Raw genomic sequence first — 14,378 nt, forward strand, 5'->3', positions numbered from 1 at the left:
GTCTTTGGTCTGGAACAAGTTAGCAAAGATAATTACTCCCATCCAGTCATTTTACAGAAGGCTCAAAGAAGATCTGACTTTCCCAATGGAACACTGTCAGTCAACTATAGATTCTCACATTCAGTGCCTTTGTCATGTAAATGTCGTCTGCTATCATCATTGTCAGCACCTATTTGAAGGATTAGAGCTAAGATAATTATAAAGGAGGTAAAGTTTCTCCATTTTCTCTCCCCCCCCCAATCTCACCCCCTCATCTTTTGTTATCCTTCTTCCCTTTTTTAGGTTTTCCATTTCCCTTAGATTGTCCAGGGTCCCCCCATGCTTCACTGAGACCTAGGTCTTGTTTCTCTCAATAGCCTCAGGCATTTACTTACCTCCACTTATAAAAGAGACTTTTTTTTTTTTTGGTAACTGGAAGTTAAGGAATGAGAAAGAGATCATAGGGATGGGAAGAGCATGATAGAGATTAGATGCTAGACTTCTCAGTTGAAATGAAAGAACTTTATTTTTTACCATTATTTGGTCTGGACAGGGACATTAATTTACATAATTCTACTCTCTAATGCTCTTCATTAAAAGATGCATTTATATGTTTATTGAAGCATGCTATATGAGGGCAAGGGTTTGGAAAGAGACAAATTGAGTCAGAAAACACTGGAGAAAAGAGGGAGAGTGACCTGGGCATTTGTAGATAAATGCTACCAGAATAGGGCTAATATTAAGACAAATGAAGCGAGCCTCAAAGGAGGAGAGGCTCCTGAGAGATTGCAATATGAGTGATGTTCTGCCAATGGCATTAAGAAGCAAAGCCACCTCTTCCTTTTTTTGGACCAATGCTTCTGGGAGACATGAGAGAATGTTGCATTCTCGGAGAGGTAGTCAAGGCTAAAGTGTTTTCTAAGGAAAGCCAGATTTATGTAAGTTAAGAATATGGCAGGAAGAGATCTAAGACCAAAGAAAGTTTGTGAACAATAGAATAGGATTTCCAAAGCTTTCATTGGAAAGAAAGAGAAGTAGAAACTCTAAAGCAGCAAGGCTAAAGTGGTTAAAAAGGAAGGATTAGGAAGCACAGGAAAGCAGTTGATACTGAAATATCTAATTCTACTGATACTGAAATATTCTAAATTCAATATATAGAGAAGAAAGCTTGCTAGTGATAGAATATTGGATTTTTCCAGCCTTCCACCTTTCCTTTTCTTGGAAGTTGCCATAGGCACCAGAATTCCTTCTTATGATTCTTGTTATTGTTTTGGAGGCTTTATTTTTTGAATGCCCTCTCTTTACAGTCCAACGTTGCAATAAGCTTCATGCTCCAGAAAATGGCTACATCAAATGTTCCAGTGATGGCAATAATTATGGAGCAACCTGTCAGTTTTCCTGCATTGGAGGTTATGAGCTACAAGGCAGCCCAGCCAGAGTGTGTCAGTCCAACTTGGACTGGTCAGGCACAGATCCGACTTGTAAAGGTAAGTGAGGAGCTGATTTCTGGACTTATATTGGAGAGCCTGGTGATATCATATGTTAAGGATTAAAGGGATGAAATACAGAAAAGTAAAATGGGGTTTCTGTTCTGTTTTGAAAGCTTTGAACATAATTCTACTTTATTTGAGTGGTTGAAAACTACCCTAATCCTTCTCGGTGTAGGACTCTTGCTTTTGTTTTGTCCTAGCTCTTCTTCTGGTCTTTCTTCTTTTCTCTGTGCTAAAGATGAGGATTGACACTTTACAAAATTTTGAACCAAGGAATATTCATCTTCATTGCTCCCAGTGTGCTCTTTCTACAGGTTGGTGGAGTGAAAGAGCCATGGGTTAGAAAATAGAAGATCAGATTTCTGATTGTGGCTCTGCTAAATATTTTTTAGCATCTTGAGGGATCTTGAGTAAATCATTTAATTTGGAGGGAGGAGGTGAACTTCCTTCCTTCCTTTTTTCTCTTCTTCTTTCCCATCTCTCCCCTTCCCTTCAAATTCAATTTCACTTTCTTTCTCTCCCATGTTATTAGGCATGTTGATTTCCTTATTTGTGATACTTTCCCCCTCCCCTTTCCTTTTAAGGTCCTATAAAATATATCAGTGTATATAAGGTCCTATAAAATATATAAAATAAGACAACTGAGAACTCTAAGAACCTCTCTTTATTTCCCTGTACTTTATTTACAAAGAATGTTTGCGCTCCAGAGATCTTGGTGGTGATCATTGAGTACAACTTTCTAATTTCATAGATAATGAAGGCCCAGATAACTGAAAATAATTACCAAAGGTCACACAGATAATGGAAGAGATTAGAGAAGGTGAATTGGAGAGTTGTCTTCCTTTATAATAATGCAGCATCTTATCAGGAATAGGAATTGATGCTTTATTGCACTCAGGATAGAAGACATTTTGCTTCTCTGGTCCTCTGTTTCTTCATCTGTGAAATGAGAGTTGGTCTAGATGACCTCTTCTGGTTCAAAATCAATGAAACTTATATTCCCTAACATTTTTATTTCCTGTTCTTAATTTGGACCCTCCAGTTAGATTCTAGGTGATCCACAATGTTTTAGTTTCCAATTAGACTGCTGACAGGTCAATGAGTCAATAAATATTAAGCACATCCTATATGCCAGGAACTATGCTAAATTCTGGGGATACAAAGAAAGGTGAAAAATAGTCCTTGCCCTCAAGAAGTTCTTTATCTAATGGAGAAGTCAAAATAACTATATCCACTAATATGTATAGAAGAAAATTGGGAAATAATCAACAAGGGAAGATACTAGAATTAAGATGAATAAGGAAAGACTTCCTGCAGGAGGTGGGATTTTATTTGGCCCTTGAAGGAGGCAGGAGAATCCAGGAGATGATAAAAGAAAGCATTCCAGTTATAGGGAAGAGCTAGAGGAAATGACATACCTAGAGACATGGATGTTTTAGGAACCACAAGGATGTTGATGTCACTAGATCACAAAGTATGTGAAAGCATTTAAAGTATAAGAAGACTGGAAAGATGAAGGGGAAGGAAAATTTTTCAGCCCTTACCAAGCAGAGAAATGTATTGATGGGGAGGAAGAATAGGGATGGGGCTGTGATATGGTTAGAACTGTGTTTCAGGAAGATGCTTTTGTCAGCTGCATGGAAAATGGACTGGAGTGGTAAAAGACCAACCAATAGGCTGCAATAGGTCAGCTATGAGGTGATGAGTTCCTGCATTAGCATAGTGGCAGGCTCTGTCTTTATGTTTGCTTCTGTCTGCCTGTCTTTCCATCTGAATGTCTCTATTGTTCCTCTTACTGTCTGCCTCTTTCTCTGTCTTGCTCTAACACACACACACACACACACACACACACACACACACCCCAAATCTCTAGATAACTTGCTATTTGTATAAGAATTCATGTCCCCCTTTTTGGTCACCAGAGGGGCCCTTTGTTTTGTACACATGTAGGATAAATATTAATATACTTGTTTGAAAATGAAAGTGATTTGAGTATCTATCATGTATATTTTTCTAGCTATGACATTTGAACCTATTGATATGACTGATGTAGACACCAGATGATGGTGAGCATCAAATGTTGGACCCCGTTCATATGAAGAATTAACAGTGGCTATTCTCTTTGGTAAAAGGTAGATTTATTTAGGGGGATAGTTTACAGACAAAATGGTGCAATAGAGTAGACATCAGGAATCATAAATATGAAATAGACAAATCATTCCTGATAAATGAAATAGAGTGGGAGAGTATAGGAAGGGAATTTAATAATTAATGATGGAAAGGGCAACTTTTCTAGTGGAACTTGCCATTTACCAGAAGAGAGGAAATACTCCATGAGGTTGGGGCATGCCCTTAGCTGATAGATTAAATCCTGAAAGGGACTTATCACCCCCAAAAGAGTTAGCTAATTTTAAGGAGAAGAAGTGGGGTCTGGAGAGACACCATAAGGCATGGTGAAGTTAGAAGATAGACACCATGTGGCATAAGGAAAGACACAATGAGTCAGAGTGCCTTGGACCCAAGGGAGTACAATGAGTGTGCATGGTTATAAGTAGATTTTATAGGGAAAATTTAACCTCAGAGATATGCCTGGAGTTTCTGACAGGACATGGCAAGGTGAGACTACCCAAGATCCCTTCAGAGGGTGGACCTCTGGCATTTGACATAACTTGGATTTCTGACTGACAGTCTCTCCAGAGGATGAGAGCATGGAGCTAAACTCATCTCTATCAGTGCCTTTTTCCTGCCTGCCTTAGGGATCAGTTCTTCGATTTCTCTTTGTCCAACACCATCACCATTCAGGAACTCATCACTTTTACAATATTGGTTATAATAATATCTTTGGGAAGAATGATTCCCCCAGTCTATTAAGCATGATATTGAACTTCTTCCTACTTTACTTGAGGAAATTTCTACATTTTACATTAATTCAGTAGGTTCAAGCTTTAAATGAATAGAACTAACTTACAAAAACAGTGATCAGGTGCTTTTTCCCTAAATATAGATGTTGACAATTTGGGACCTAGTTATAACAATCAGAAATTTCATGAGGGTTATCTTTTAGGAGCTCAAACTTAGTAATCAGTGAAGATTATTCAAGGCAATGGTAAGAACTGTTGAACACATCTCTATAGAAAGCAAAAATTTAGCATCTACTGAATACTTTCTAACATATCACATAATGCCTAGAATTATATATTGGAAACTCTTTTGTGGACTGACAGTTCCCTATTATGCAAATACAGAAATAAAAATATCTCGGTGAACTTAACTATTAATATATGTTGAAACTTGAGCATTATTACCACCTAAACTATAGCCTTCAATAACCTGAAAATAGTATCAATCAATAAAAATTTCAGAACAACATTTGAGCATTTGAAATGGATATAATTCTACCAAATATTCATTCTTTCCAAGCTAGGTAGAACAAAAAAAATTTCAAAATATATACTTCTGGCAGAAGAAATCAGTCATGTAGGAATAGAAAGTGATACATAATCCCCCCTTCATCCTGTATACAACTGGAGTTGGATAGAGATTATATTCAATAAGCCTATACAAAATGGGTTTATATCCTAATGCTTTTATTTAGTAAAAAGAAGAACCAGTCATTTTTTAAAAAATCTACCTGTGCAATAATATATTGAACTTTAAATATGAAAGAATGAATAGGAGAGAGTCACTTGTTTGAGGAAAGCATTTTATTATTCCTAAAACTGCATAAATGTCAGTTGTTATTCTGTGTATCTCCACTCTCTTACTAAGTATCCTTTTATCCGAAGGAAGTTTAGTGCAGTGAAAGTTTGAAGTCATAGGACATGGATTTGAATCTTGCCTCTGTCACAACCTTTGAATTCTTGGACTTAACTAATCTGAATTTCTGTTTCCTCATTTTGGAGTAGATGGCTCCCTTCGACTCTAATACAAAGGAAAGTTTCTTCTGGATGACATTCCTTGTCAATCTATAGTATTTTGTCCTCTATTTCCTGCTTTTTTCATCTTCAAGTAATCCTCCTCTCCCTACAAGTAATTTATTGTTTCATACTGAATTTATGTTATTTTTACACAATAAGCTCCTACAGGACAGGGAGTATTTCATGTTTTCATCCCTAGTATTAGCATGGCTCTGACACATGGAAGACTTTTAATATATTTGATTGATTAATTTCCTGGAACCATGGAGTGCTCTGAGGAGAAACAAGGACTCTCTGTCCTAAGCATTGACCAGCCTTTTCCCACTGCAGCTATGAAGATAAATGTGGGCGTCAGGACTGCAGCTGCCCTTCTGGATCAGTTTTATGAGAAAAGAAGGCTCCTTATTGTGTCTACCCCAACTGCCCGTAACTTGCTTTATAGGACACAACTTTCGATGCTACAGGTAAGATCCACTAAGGGGAAAGGAAAGAGGGAGACAAGGAAAATCTTTTCCTGAATTCCCTTCACCCTTTCTCCTAAAAGAATCCAGAATGACCTATTTCTCCTCCATACTTGCAAAGCCTTTTGGAATCATAATCCTCCTCTGTACTTGTTATATACAACTCCTCTTTCTCCCAGCAGAACACAAGTTATCTTGAGGGCAGGACTATTTATTTTTATCATAATATTCTTAGTCTCTTAGCTCAGTATCTGACACATAGTAGGCATTTAACAAATATTTGTTGGATTTGGAATGTATTTTATATTATCATTCTTGATGCCCTTATTGTCTTCCTTATTAGACAGTGTCATGTGAATGGTGACTTTCTTCTCAAAACTTTTCTTTCCTTCCTTCCTTTCTTCCTTCCTTCCTTTCTTCCTTCCTTCCTTCTTCCTTCCTTCCTTCCTTCCTTTCTTCCTTCCTTCCTTCCTTCCTTTCTTCCTTCCTTTCTTCCTTCTTTCCTTTCTTCTTTCCTTCCCTCCTTCCCTCCTTCCTTCCTTCTCTCCTTCCTTCCCTCCTTCTTCCTTCCTTCCTTCCCTCCTTCCTTCTTTCCCTCTTTCCCTCCTTACCATCCCTCCTTCTGTCCTTCTCTCCTTCTTTCCCTCCTTCTTCCTTCCTTTCCTCCCTCTTTCCTTCCCTTCTTCCTTCCTTTTCTCCTTCCCTCCCTCCTTCCTTCCTTCTCTCCTTCCTTCTCTTCTTCCCTTCTTCCGTCCTTCTCTCCTTCCTTCCCTCCTTCCCTCTTTCCTTCCTTCTCTCCTTCCTTCCCTCCTTCATTCCTTCCTTCCCTCCCTCCTTTCTTCTTTCTCTCCCTTCTCCCCCTCCTTTCTTCTCCTATTTCTTCCTTTTTTCCAGCCTTGATGATGAAAAATTTTTTAGAACTTTAAATAGCTCTGATTTCTTGAGTATGGTTGCTGTTGGTATTAACACAGATCAAAATATTTCTACTAAAAGAGCTGCTTTTGGGATCAATTTAGTTTGTACTGATTTAGTTGAACTGGTTCTTAGATGACAACCACAAATTCCACTGGCCCTTTCCTAAAACTTTTATATTTTGTGTTCTGCTGGCTTAGCTTTTAGAAGCTAACTTCATGTCACAATGAGGCATTAGAACAGGATTTTAGTGGTGGCCAGGAGAGATAAAAAGATAAACATGATATATTCATTGCTTACAAAGAATTAACAGCTTAGTGTAAGTACTGACAAAGGCATAAATAGAATTCAAAGAAGAATTATTTGTTTGCTTTGATGAATCATGTACATCTATCAATTGTGGGACCTTGACCATGTTAGAATCTAAAAAATACCACATCCTGAATAATATGAAAAGATAAGAACTTGTAGCACTTACTTGGAACTGTTGATATATGGTGAGGATAAACAATATGACTAAAAGAAGAAGCCAGAATTTGTTATTGACAAAGGGTACAATCAATGTGTATTGTTCTGGATAAGATCAACTGATAGAACATCCTAATATGTCTTAGTGGTTTTTCAAAAGACATAATAGTACTCTTCCTTTCAGTGTTGATATAACTTGGAATTCATATTTTTCTTCAGTCTTGAAACAAAAATCAAATATAAATCTCTGAAGAGCTGTTTCCCAACCATAAAACTGAATTTGGTTCTTTCTTAGAAGCCAGATTCATTGGAGAAGTGAAAAGCAGGAGGCTCAGAAGCAGAGCTAATGGTTATGAGACCAATATGGTTGACTTGATGTTGCCTTTATAACTTGAGTTTCTTTGACACCCAGCTTGAGGTTGATGTTTATGTCATATAACCCTAGAGAGGGAGCAGCATGAAATGGTGGTTTGAGCAATTGGTTCTGTCACTAATTAGCCATGTAAAATTGGGCAGGTCACCTTGTTCAAGTTCCTCATGAAAAAATAAGCCTGTTAGACTAGATGATCCCTGATTTCCTTCCCTAGACAGCAAGGTAGTAGAGTGAGTAGAGTTTGGACCTACAGTCAGGAAGACCTGAATTTAAATCCTGTTTCAAATACCTACTATCTGTATAATCCTGGGTGAGGCACTTAACCTCTGCCTCAATTTTCCTGCCTGTAAAATGAGGATAAATCATATTTACCTCCAAGATTGTTGTGAAATAAATGTATAATATATGAAAGAAAGTATATACAGTACTTTGCAAATCTTAAAGCACTGTATAAATGCTAGATATTTTTATTTTATTTCTTATTTTCATAAACTTCATGTCTGTAAGGACAATGTTGGGATTATCTTTCCATTTCCCCAGCACATAACTCCCGATTCTGACTTATTAGTTACTCTGTAAATGTTGGCTGGGTTTAATTAAATAGGTAATAAACAGCTTATGCTTAAATGTTTAATTGCTTTTGCTTTATAAAATAGTATTGTTAGAGAGGCTTAAATGTAGACATTCTGAGTTAGTTATTAAACACCATTTCTAAGTACTAAGCAGAATACTTAGTATTGATTTATTTATTCATTCATCTGTTTATATATTCAATTTATCTATCTATCTATTGCAAGTAAAGGTCTTTTTAGAATGGTGATTACCTAGAGGTTATTGGTTCCGGTCCTTAAGCCTCAGCCAATGTCTAGCTACTGGTATCTGAAGGGCTATTCCAAGAAAGGATTACATTTATTCTGTTTGACTACCCACGACAGAACTGGACCAATAGGGAGAAATTACAAAAAGACGAATTTAGGTTTGATATAAAAGCAGAAATGATTAGAATTATCCCAAAGTGGAGTGGGCTACCTTTGAAAGTAGTGACTTTTTTGTACTCACTTAAAATCTTCTAGGAAAGAAGATAATTTTATCTGACTTTTTTGTTTAGATGACTACAGAAGTTCTTCCCTTTCAAAGCTGGAATTCTTTAGCTCTATGAACATGACATATTGATTCAGAGATTCCTTCCATTTACTCCTTTTAGTTCTGGGATCTTCCATATTAATCAGGTCCAGACTCAGCAGAAGTGTGATAGAAGATGTTTGATCCCCAATATCCTTCCAACATTTATTATATTTTCATTATTCCTGCCAACAAAGATATTTATAACTCTGTTAACACCCAAAGATTTGATCTCTTCTTTCTCTGTTATCCCACCTAGCAAGGCTCACTATTTCTGTCTCTTGTTGCTAGATGTTTTAATAATACACTTTGCATTCATTCTGTGAACAGCTTAATGTGTCATTTGTATTAGAAACAGAGTTCCCAGGTGCCTAAAAGCCTAAACTCAGTGAATCCATTAATGCAGAAATTCCAGGCAGGCCTTTTATGAGCAGAGACTGTCTCAAAATCAGACCACAGACTTTCTTGTCCAGAATAGGGGCTATGGCAATATATATGGTTTGAAAATAAAATGGTATTTATTTGAAGATATTTTTACTTCCCTTTTTAAAAATCTATTTTACCTGTTCCAGTGACTTTCTCTCCCCTTCCTCCCCCCCCCCACTCCATTGCCAGGGAAAGTGCTCATCAGATCACTTGGCAAAATTTGTGGGGACCTGTGTTTTTCAGTCTTATTCTTAGGATCAATTTCTATGATTGGAACTTTAAAAAAAATAAGAATTCAGAAACATTTTCTCCTTTCTTTGCAAAGTCAAACTTAGGATCCTCTAAGACAGTTTTAATATATTTTTTTTAAAGACATCTAGCTCCATGGAGTTTTCTCCAATTCTAGACACAAACCCCAAAGCTACCATTTTGTTTAAGTTTACAAATAACCCTAAAAGCCAAATTCTTTTCATTGAATCCCAGTGGGAAAAAACACTGTTTTTGGAGGTCGAAGATATTGATTCATATTTTGTCTTTGTTGCTACTGATGTTATTTTGGGCATTTAACTCCTTTGGGCCTCAGCTAAGTTTAATATGGAAAATAAGGGTGGTTGGATTAGATGACATGTAAAGTTCATTGCTGCTTTAAATCTATGATTTTATGATTCATAGGAAAGTATTTTAATATATTTTATTTCATTAAATATTTTCCAATTACATTTAAACATTTTTTAACATTCAATTTTTAAAATTTTGAGTTCTAAAATCTCTCTCACACTTCTCTTCTCATCCTTGGGGAAGTCAAGCAGCATGATATAGATTATACATGTGAAGTCTTGCAAAATGCATTTCTATATTAGTCATGTTACAAAAGAAAGCACAAAACAAAACTCAATAAAAATAAAATTTTTTTTAAAGTTTGTTTCTGTCTTTACTTTGAGTTCATCAGTCTCTCTCTGGATGTGGATAGCATTTTTTTTTTACCATGGCTTGTAAGAAAGTATTTGGGGATTACTTCTACTCATTATAATTATAAATATATATATATATATATATATACATATATATATATATATATATACACACACACACATAATAAATCAGAGGTCTGGGGTTTATCTACTTCCTAAGTCAATATAAATTAACTTATTCATCATTTAAAGTAACTTCACAATCTGATCTTTTCCTGTTTCCAGTCTTGTTACTTTCATTATTCTCCTTCAGAAACTCCATGATCCAATCAAACTGGCCTTTTGCTATTCCTTAGACAGGACAGATATTCCTCCTGACTCTGTGACTTGGAACTTCATTCTCTCTTAGAATTCCTTACTTCCTTTAAAGACTTAGTCCAAATACCACATTCATCATAAAGTCGTTCCTGATCTCTTTCTCCTGATGCCCTCAAGGTATCAGGAATTAATGCTTTCTCCATATATGTAGGTTGTCACCCTTGATAAAATTTAAGCTCGTAAAGGCAGATTGTTTGATTTTTGTCTTTGTACTCCTAGCACCTAGGGACCTGGCAATTTAACAAGTGATAATTTGATTACTTGCCTCTACTTGTAAACTTGAAAATTCTTTTCCTTTAGTGACAACTTTTTTCTTTGTCCATTTTTCTCTTGACATTAAAGACCTCTTTTCCTAAAAATATTCCTCTTTCTCATGTTGACCTTTTCAGCAATCACAGTGTGGTCTGGACCTAAGGCACATTACAGTTATTGAATTGGTTGGCACATATCCAACCCTCATAGGAAGAATAGGCATGAGGATCATGCCTCCAGGACTTACCCTACAGCTCAGGTAAGAAAAAATCATTCCTAAATTATCTTTTTCTAGTCTTTTCAGTGAAATTGTTTCACTTGTATATCTAATCAAGGAAGTAGCAATCAACATCTATATATGTTGTTGTTCAGTTATTTTTCAGTCATGTCTCACTGTTCATAACTCATTTGAAGTTTTCTTGCAAAAATATTGGAGTGGTTTGCCATTTCCTCCTCCAGCTCATGTTACAGATGAAGAAACTGAGGCAAACAAGGTTAAGTGACTTGCCTAAAATCATACAGGTAGTAAGAGTCTGAAGCCAAACTTAAACTTAGAAAGATGAGCCTCCCTGATTCCAGGCTCCAGTTCCATATATGTATATGCTATACCAGAACATTCTCATCAATTGGACCTCTGACCCAGTTTTTGCTTTGTCTGGTTTCAGGTTGCTATTGCGGATTCCTCTTAACACCTTCAGTATATTATTAGTGGATAAGCACGGCATGGATAAAGAACGCTACATGTCTATAGTGATGCCAGTATCCCTTTTCAACCTGATTGACACTTTCCCCTTGCGAAAAGAAGAGATGGTTTTACAAGCTGAAATGGGCCAGGCATGCAACTGATAATGGCAAAACCAGAAATTTCTGATTGATGAATGAACTCTATTTTCCTGCCTACATAATACCCAAAGCATGCCATTAAAGATGTCACTGATGTACAGATTTCTTTTGTAATTTTAAAATTTTTATTTTATTATATAGCTTCTCTACATCTGAAAATGAACATTAATTTTTTTGTACTTTTTGGTATCTCTGGAGAATTTCATACTAATAACAGAATTTAGAGTTTCTAACCCTCTCTATCCTCATAACACCCTCCTTGCACCTTTATCTCACTAAAGTGAGTGACCTTGTACAGAATTTTATAGACTATAGTAACACACAAATCTGGAACATTTCATTCACTGCATAATAGAACTATCTTACATTGTATTTTTTTAATTGAAACTTTTATTAATAAAATATTTTGGGGCAAATTCAGAATTGAGTATTTTGAAATTCACTTTGCATGTGTAGACTTACCATTGATCGTGTAAGCACCCAAACTGTAGTTGGGTTTTTTGAGAAGGAGAGGGAGGAAAGAAGAAGAGAGAGGGAGAGGAGAGACAGATAGAGACAGAGAAGATTAGAGTAGAAGTCTTAGTCTCATTTTTTCAGAGTAAAGAAACTACATCTTCTTCTTAGAGTTTTTGGTATATCATTGAGGCATTCTTAGATTTTGAATTCATGGGGATAGTTATTTGTCCTTTTCTTTATCTCCAGTGCTTTTCAAAATGTTTGGCACACAGTATATACTAAAAATGTTTATTGATTGACTATGGGCTATCATTCTCTAATGCTATCAGCCTGAGCCTCAGTTCTAGTGTATTTTGTTCACTTTCAGTACCAGTGATGCATGCCTCAATTCTACTTAACCAGCAAACACATTCATATGCTTTTACAAAGGGATATTATTCTGACATATAGCAAGATTATTTATCCTCATCACCAGAGAGCATATTTTACCTTACATCTTTCTGAGAAGATGGAGTTCAAAACTTAAATCATTTCTTGCCTAGCATTCATTCTACCAAACTTATTTCCAAATTCTATATAGCATTGGAATAAATAGATAGATTTATTTATTTATTTATTAAGTGCCTACTATATTCCAGCCTTTACTAAATTTTTGTGTTCGCTAAATGAGGTAGGAGGGAAGAAGCAGCATGTCTATGATTATGGTGGCTCCAGGAAAGGACTGGTCATTCACTGAGTGGATTTCAGAGGAGAGTTATACTCAGGGGTACAAGACAGAAAATGTAGACGTGGAGCAGACAGACCAGAGGATGATGAGATTGCTTTAGCTCCCTCTTTGCTGCTTTCAGTCTATGCCAGCTCAAGTAGCTTAATAGGGACTTTTCTGTGCACCCTCTTGGCTGGCCACAAAACATGGCATTAATTCAAATTTTCAGACCTCTGTTGGTTTGACATTCTGACTTTTCAAAGTTCAAAATTTCATGGCTGTCTATGGAACATCTTTACCAAAAAGCAGGAAATGAAAAAGACAAAGAAGCAAAGTAATGGAGGCAATATGTTGACTCCAGATGAAGAATGACCATGAAGAGCTTTATAAGTTTTATAGTATTCTATTTCTTACCCAAAGAGTAGTCAGACAGGAAAAAAACAAGAGGAAGAAAAGAAAAAAATTATCAAGCGCCTACTACATGCCAGGTACCATGCTAAGTATTTTACAAATTTTATCTCATTTGATTGTCACAAAAACCCTGGCTGGTAGATGCCATTATTATCTCCATTCAGAATTGAGAAAATTGAAACAAACAGAAGCTAAATTATTTGCACAGAATCACATAGCTAATCACTTTCTAAAGCCAGATTTAAACGCAGGTCTTCCAATATTAAGACTGAGCACTCTCTCCACTGTATCAGCTAGTAGCTTCTACCTTTTCTTCTCCATCTATTTAATTAGTACCTTTTAAATGTTTTCTTGTTTGTGTAGGGGCAAAAGAGGGGAAAGGATGGGTACAAAATGGAGGATAGCATAGTAAGAGCTTAGTCATAAGCAAAAAATAACTCAGATGTGGGAGATAAAAATATAAAAAAAAAGAATTAAAGGGAAAGGAAGAAAAATAGAAAACTGGGATCAAAGGTGGGCAAGTAGAAGAGAAGGCCTATGATAGGGGAATCAGACTATGTCATTTATAGATAGATGTGTAAAACAATTTCCCTCCTCTTTTGCCACATTCTTATTGTTAAAATTGGCACAGAGTAGAAAAATACAAGAGAACAAAATGGAAAAGTAATCTTTATTTAACCATTATAATTCTGACTATGGCTAGGATGAACTCATTTGTGAAATGGAAGAAGATAGCAGAATGGATTAAAAGATAAAATTTGACAATCTGTTTTTTTTTCAAGCAATACACTTAAACATAAAAATTTACACAGAATTGTTCACATTGAGTTAAAATGAGGTATTAGAGCAAAATCTAGTTCATTCAAATACCTTGGATGAACCCTAATATCTGAGACAGCAATAATGATTTCATAAAACTGGGAGCAAATTGATAAATAAAATCTATGAGTTTTTCAGAATAAAAACTAATAGATTAAAAGTTAACTAATCTTATTTTTTTAAAAAAGAGGAGTACAAAGTTGTATCAAAAAGGAAAAAAGGGAAACACAGCAATTGAAGAAGAAATATAAGAGAGTATTTGAAATCATTTTGTCCAATTATATGCGAACAAAAACTGATAATGTAGGGGAAATGGATAAATAGTCACGAAAATATAAAATATTCAGATTACTAGGAAAAGAACCAGACTATTTAAAAACTCAAAATCAGGAAAAGAAATTGAACAAATCATAAATGAGAAAGAAAAAAAAACCCTGCAGCTCCTGATGCATTT

At 35.8% G+C, this 14,378-nt stretch overlaps 1 protein-coding gene across 2 annotated transcripts in view; it reads left to right on the plus strand.

Annotated features, from left to right (window-relative positions):
• Positions 1–11,955, plus strand: part of SRPX (sushi repeat containing protein X-linked) — a 103,213-nt gene extending 91,258 nt beyond the window's left edge. For both annotated transcript variants that reach the window (XM_051985040.1, XM_051985041.1), the window contains 4 exons: positions 1,287–1,466; positions 5,717–5,850; positions 10,827–10,948; positions 11,355–11,955. In XM_051985040.1, coding sequence (XP_051841000.1) covers positions 1,287–1,466; positions 5,717–5,850; positions 10,827–10,948; positions 11,355–11,535 — 617 coding nt within the window. In that variant the 3' untranslated portion in view covers positions 11,536–11,955. The remainder of the gene's footprint in view (positions 1–1,286; positions 1,467–5,716; positions 5,851–10,826; positions 10,949–11,354) is intronic.
• Positions 11,956–14,378: the final 2,423 nt, after the last annotated feature.

The sequence above is a fragment of the Antechinus flavipes genome, chromosome 3 (assembly GCF_016432865.1).
Source record: "Antechinus flavipes isolate AdamAnt ecotype Samford, QLD, Australia chromosome 3, AdamAnt_v2, whole genome shotgun sequence".
Taxonomy (NCBI): Eukaryota; Metazoa; Chordata; class Mammalia; order Dasyuromorphia; family Dasyuridae; genus Antechinus; species Antechinus flavipes.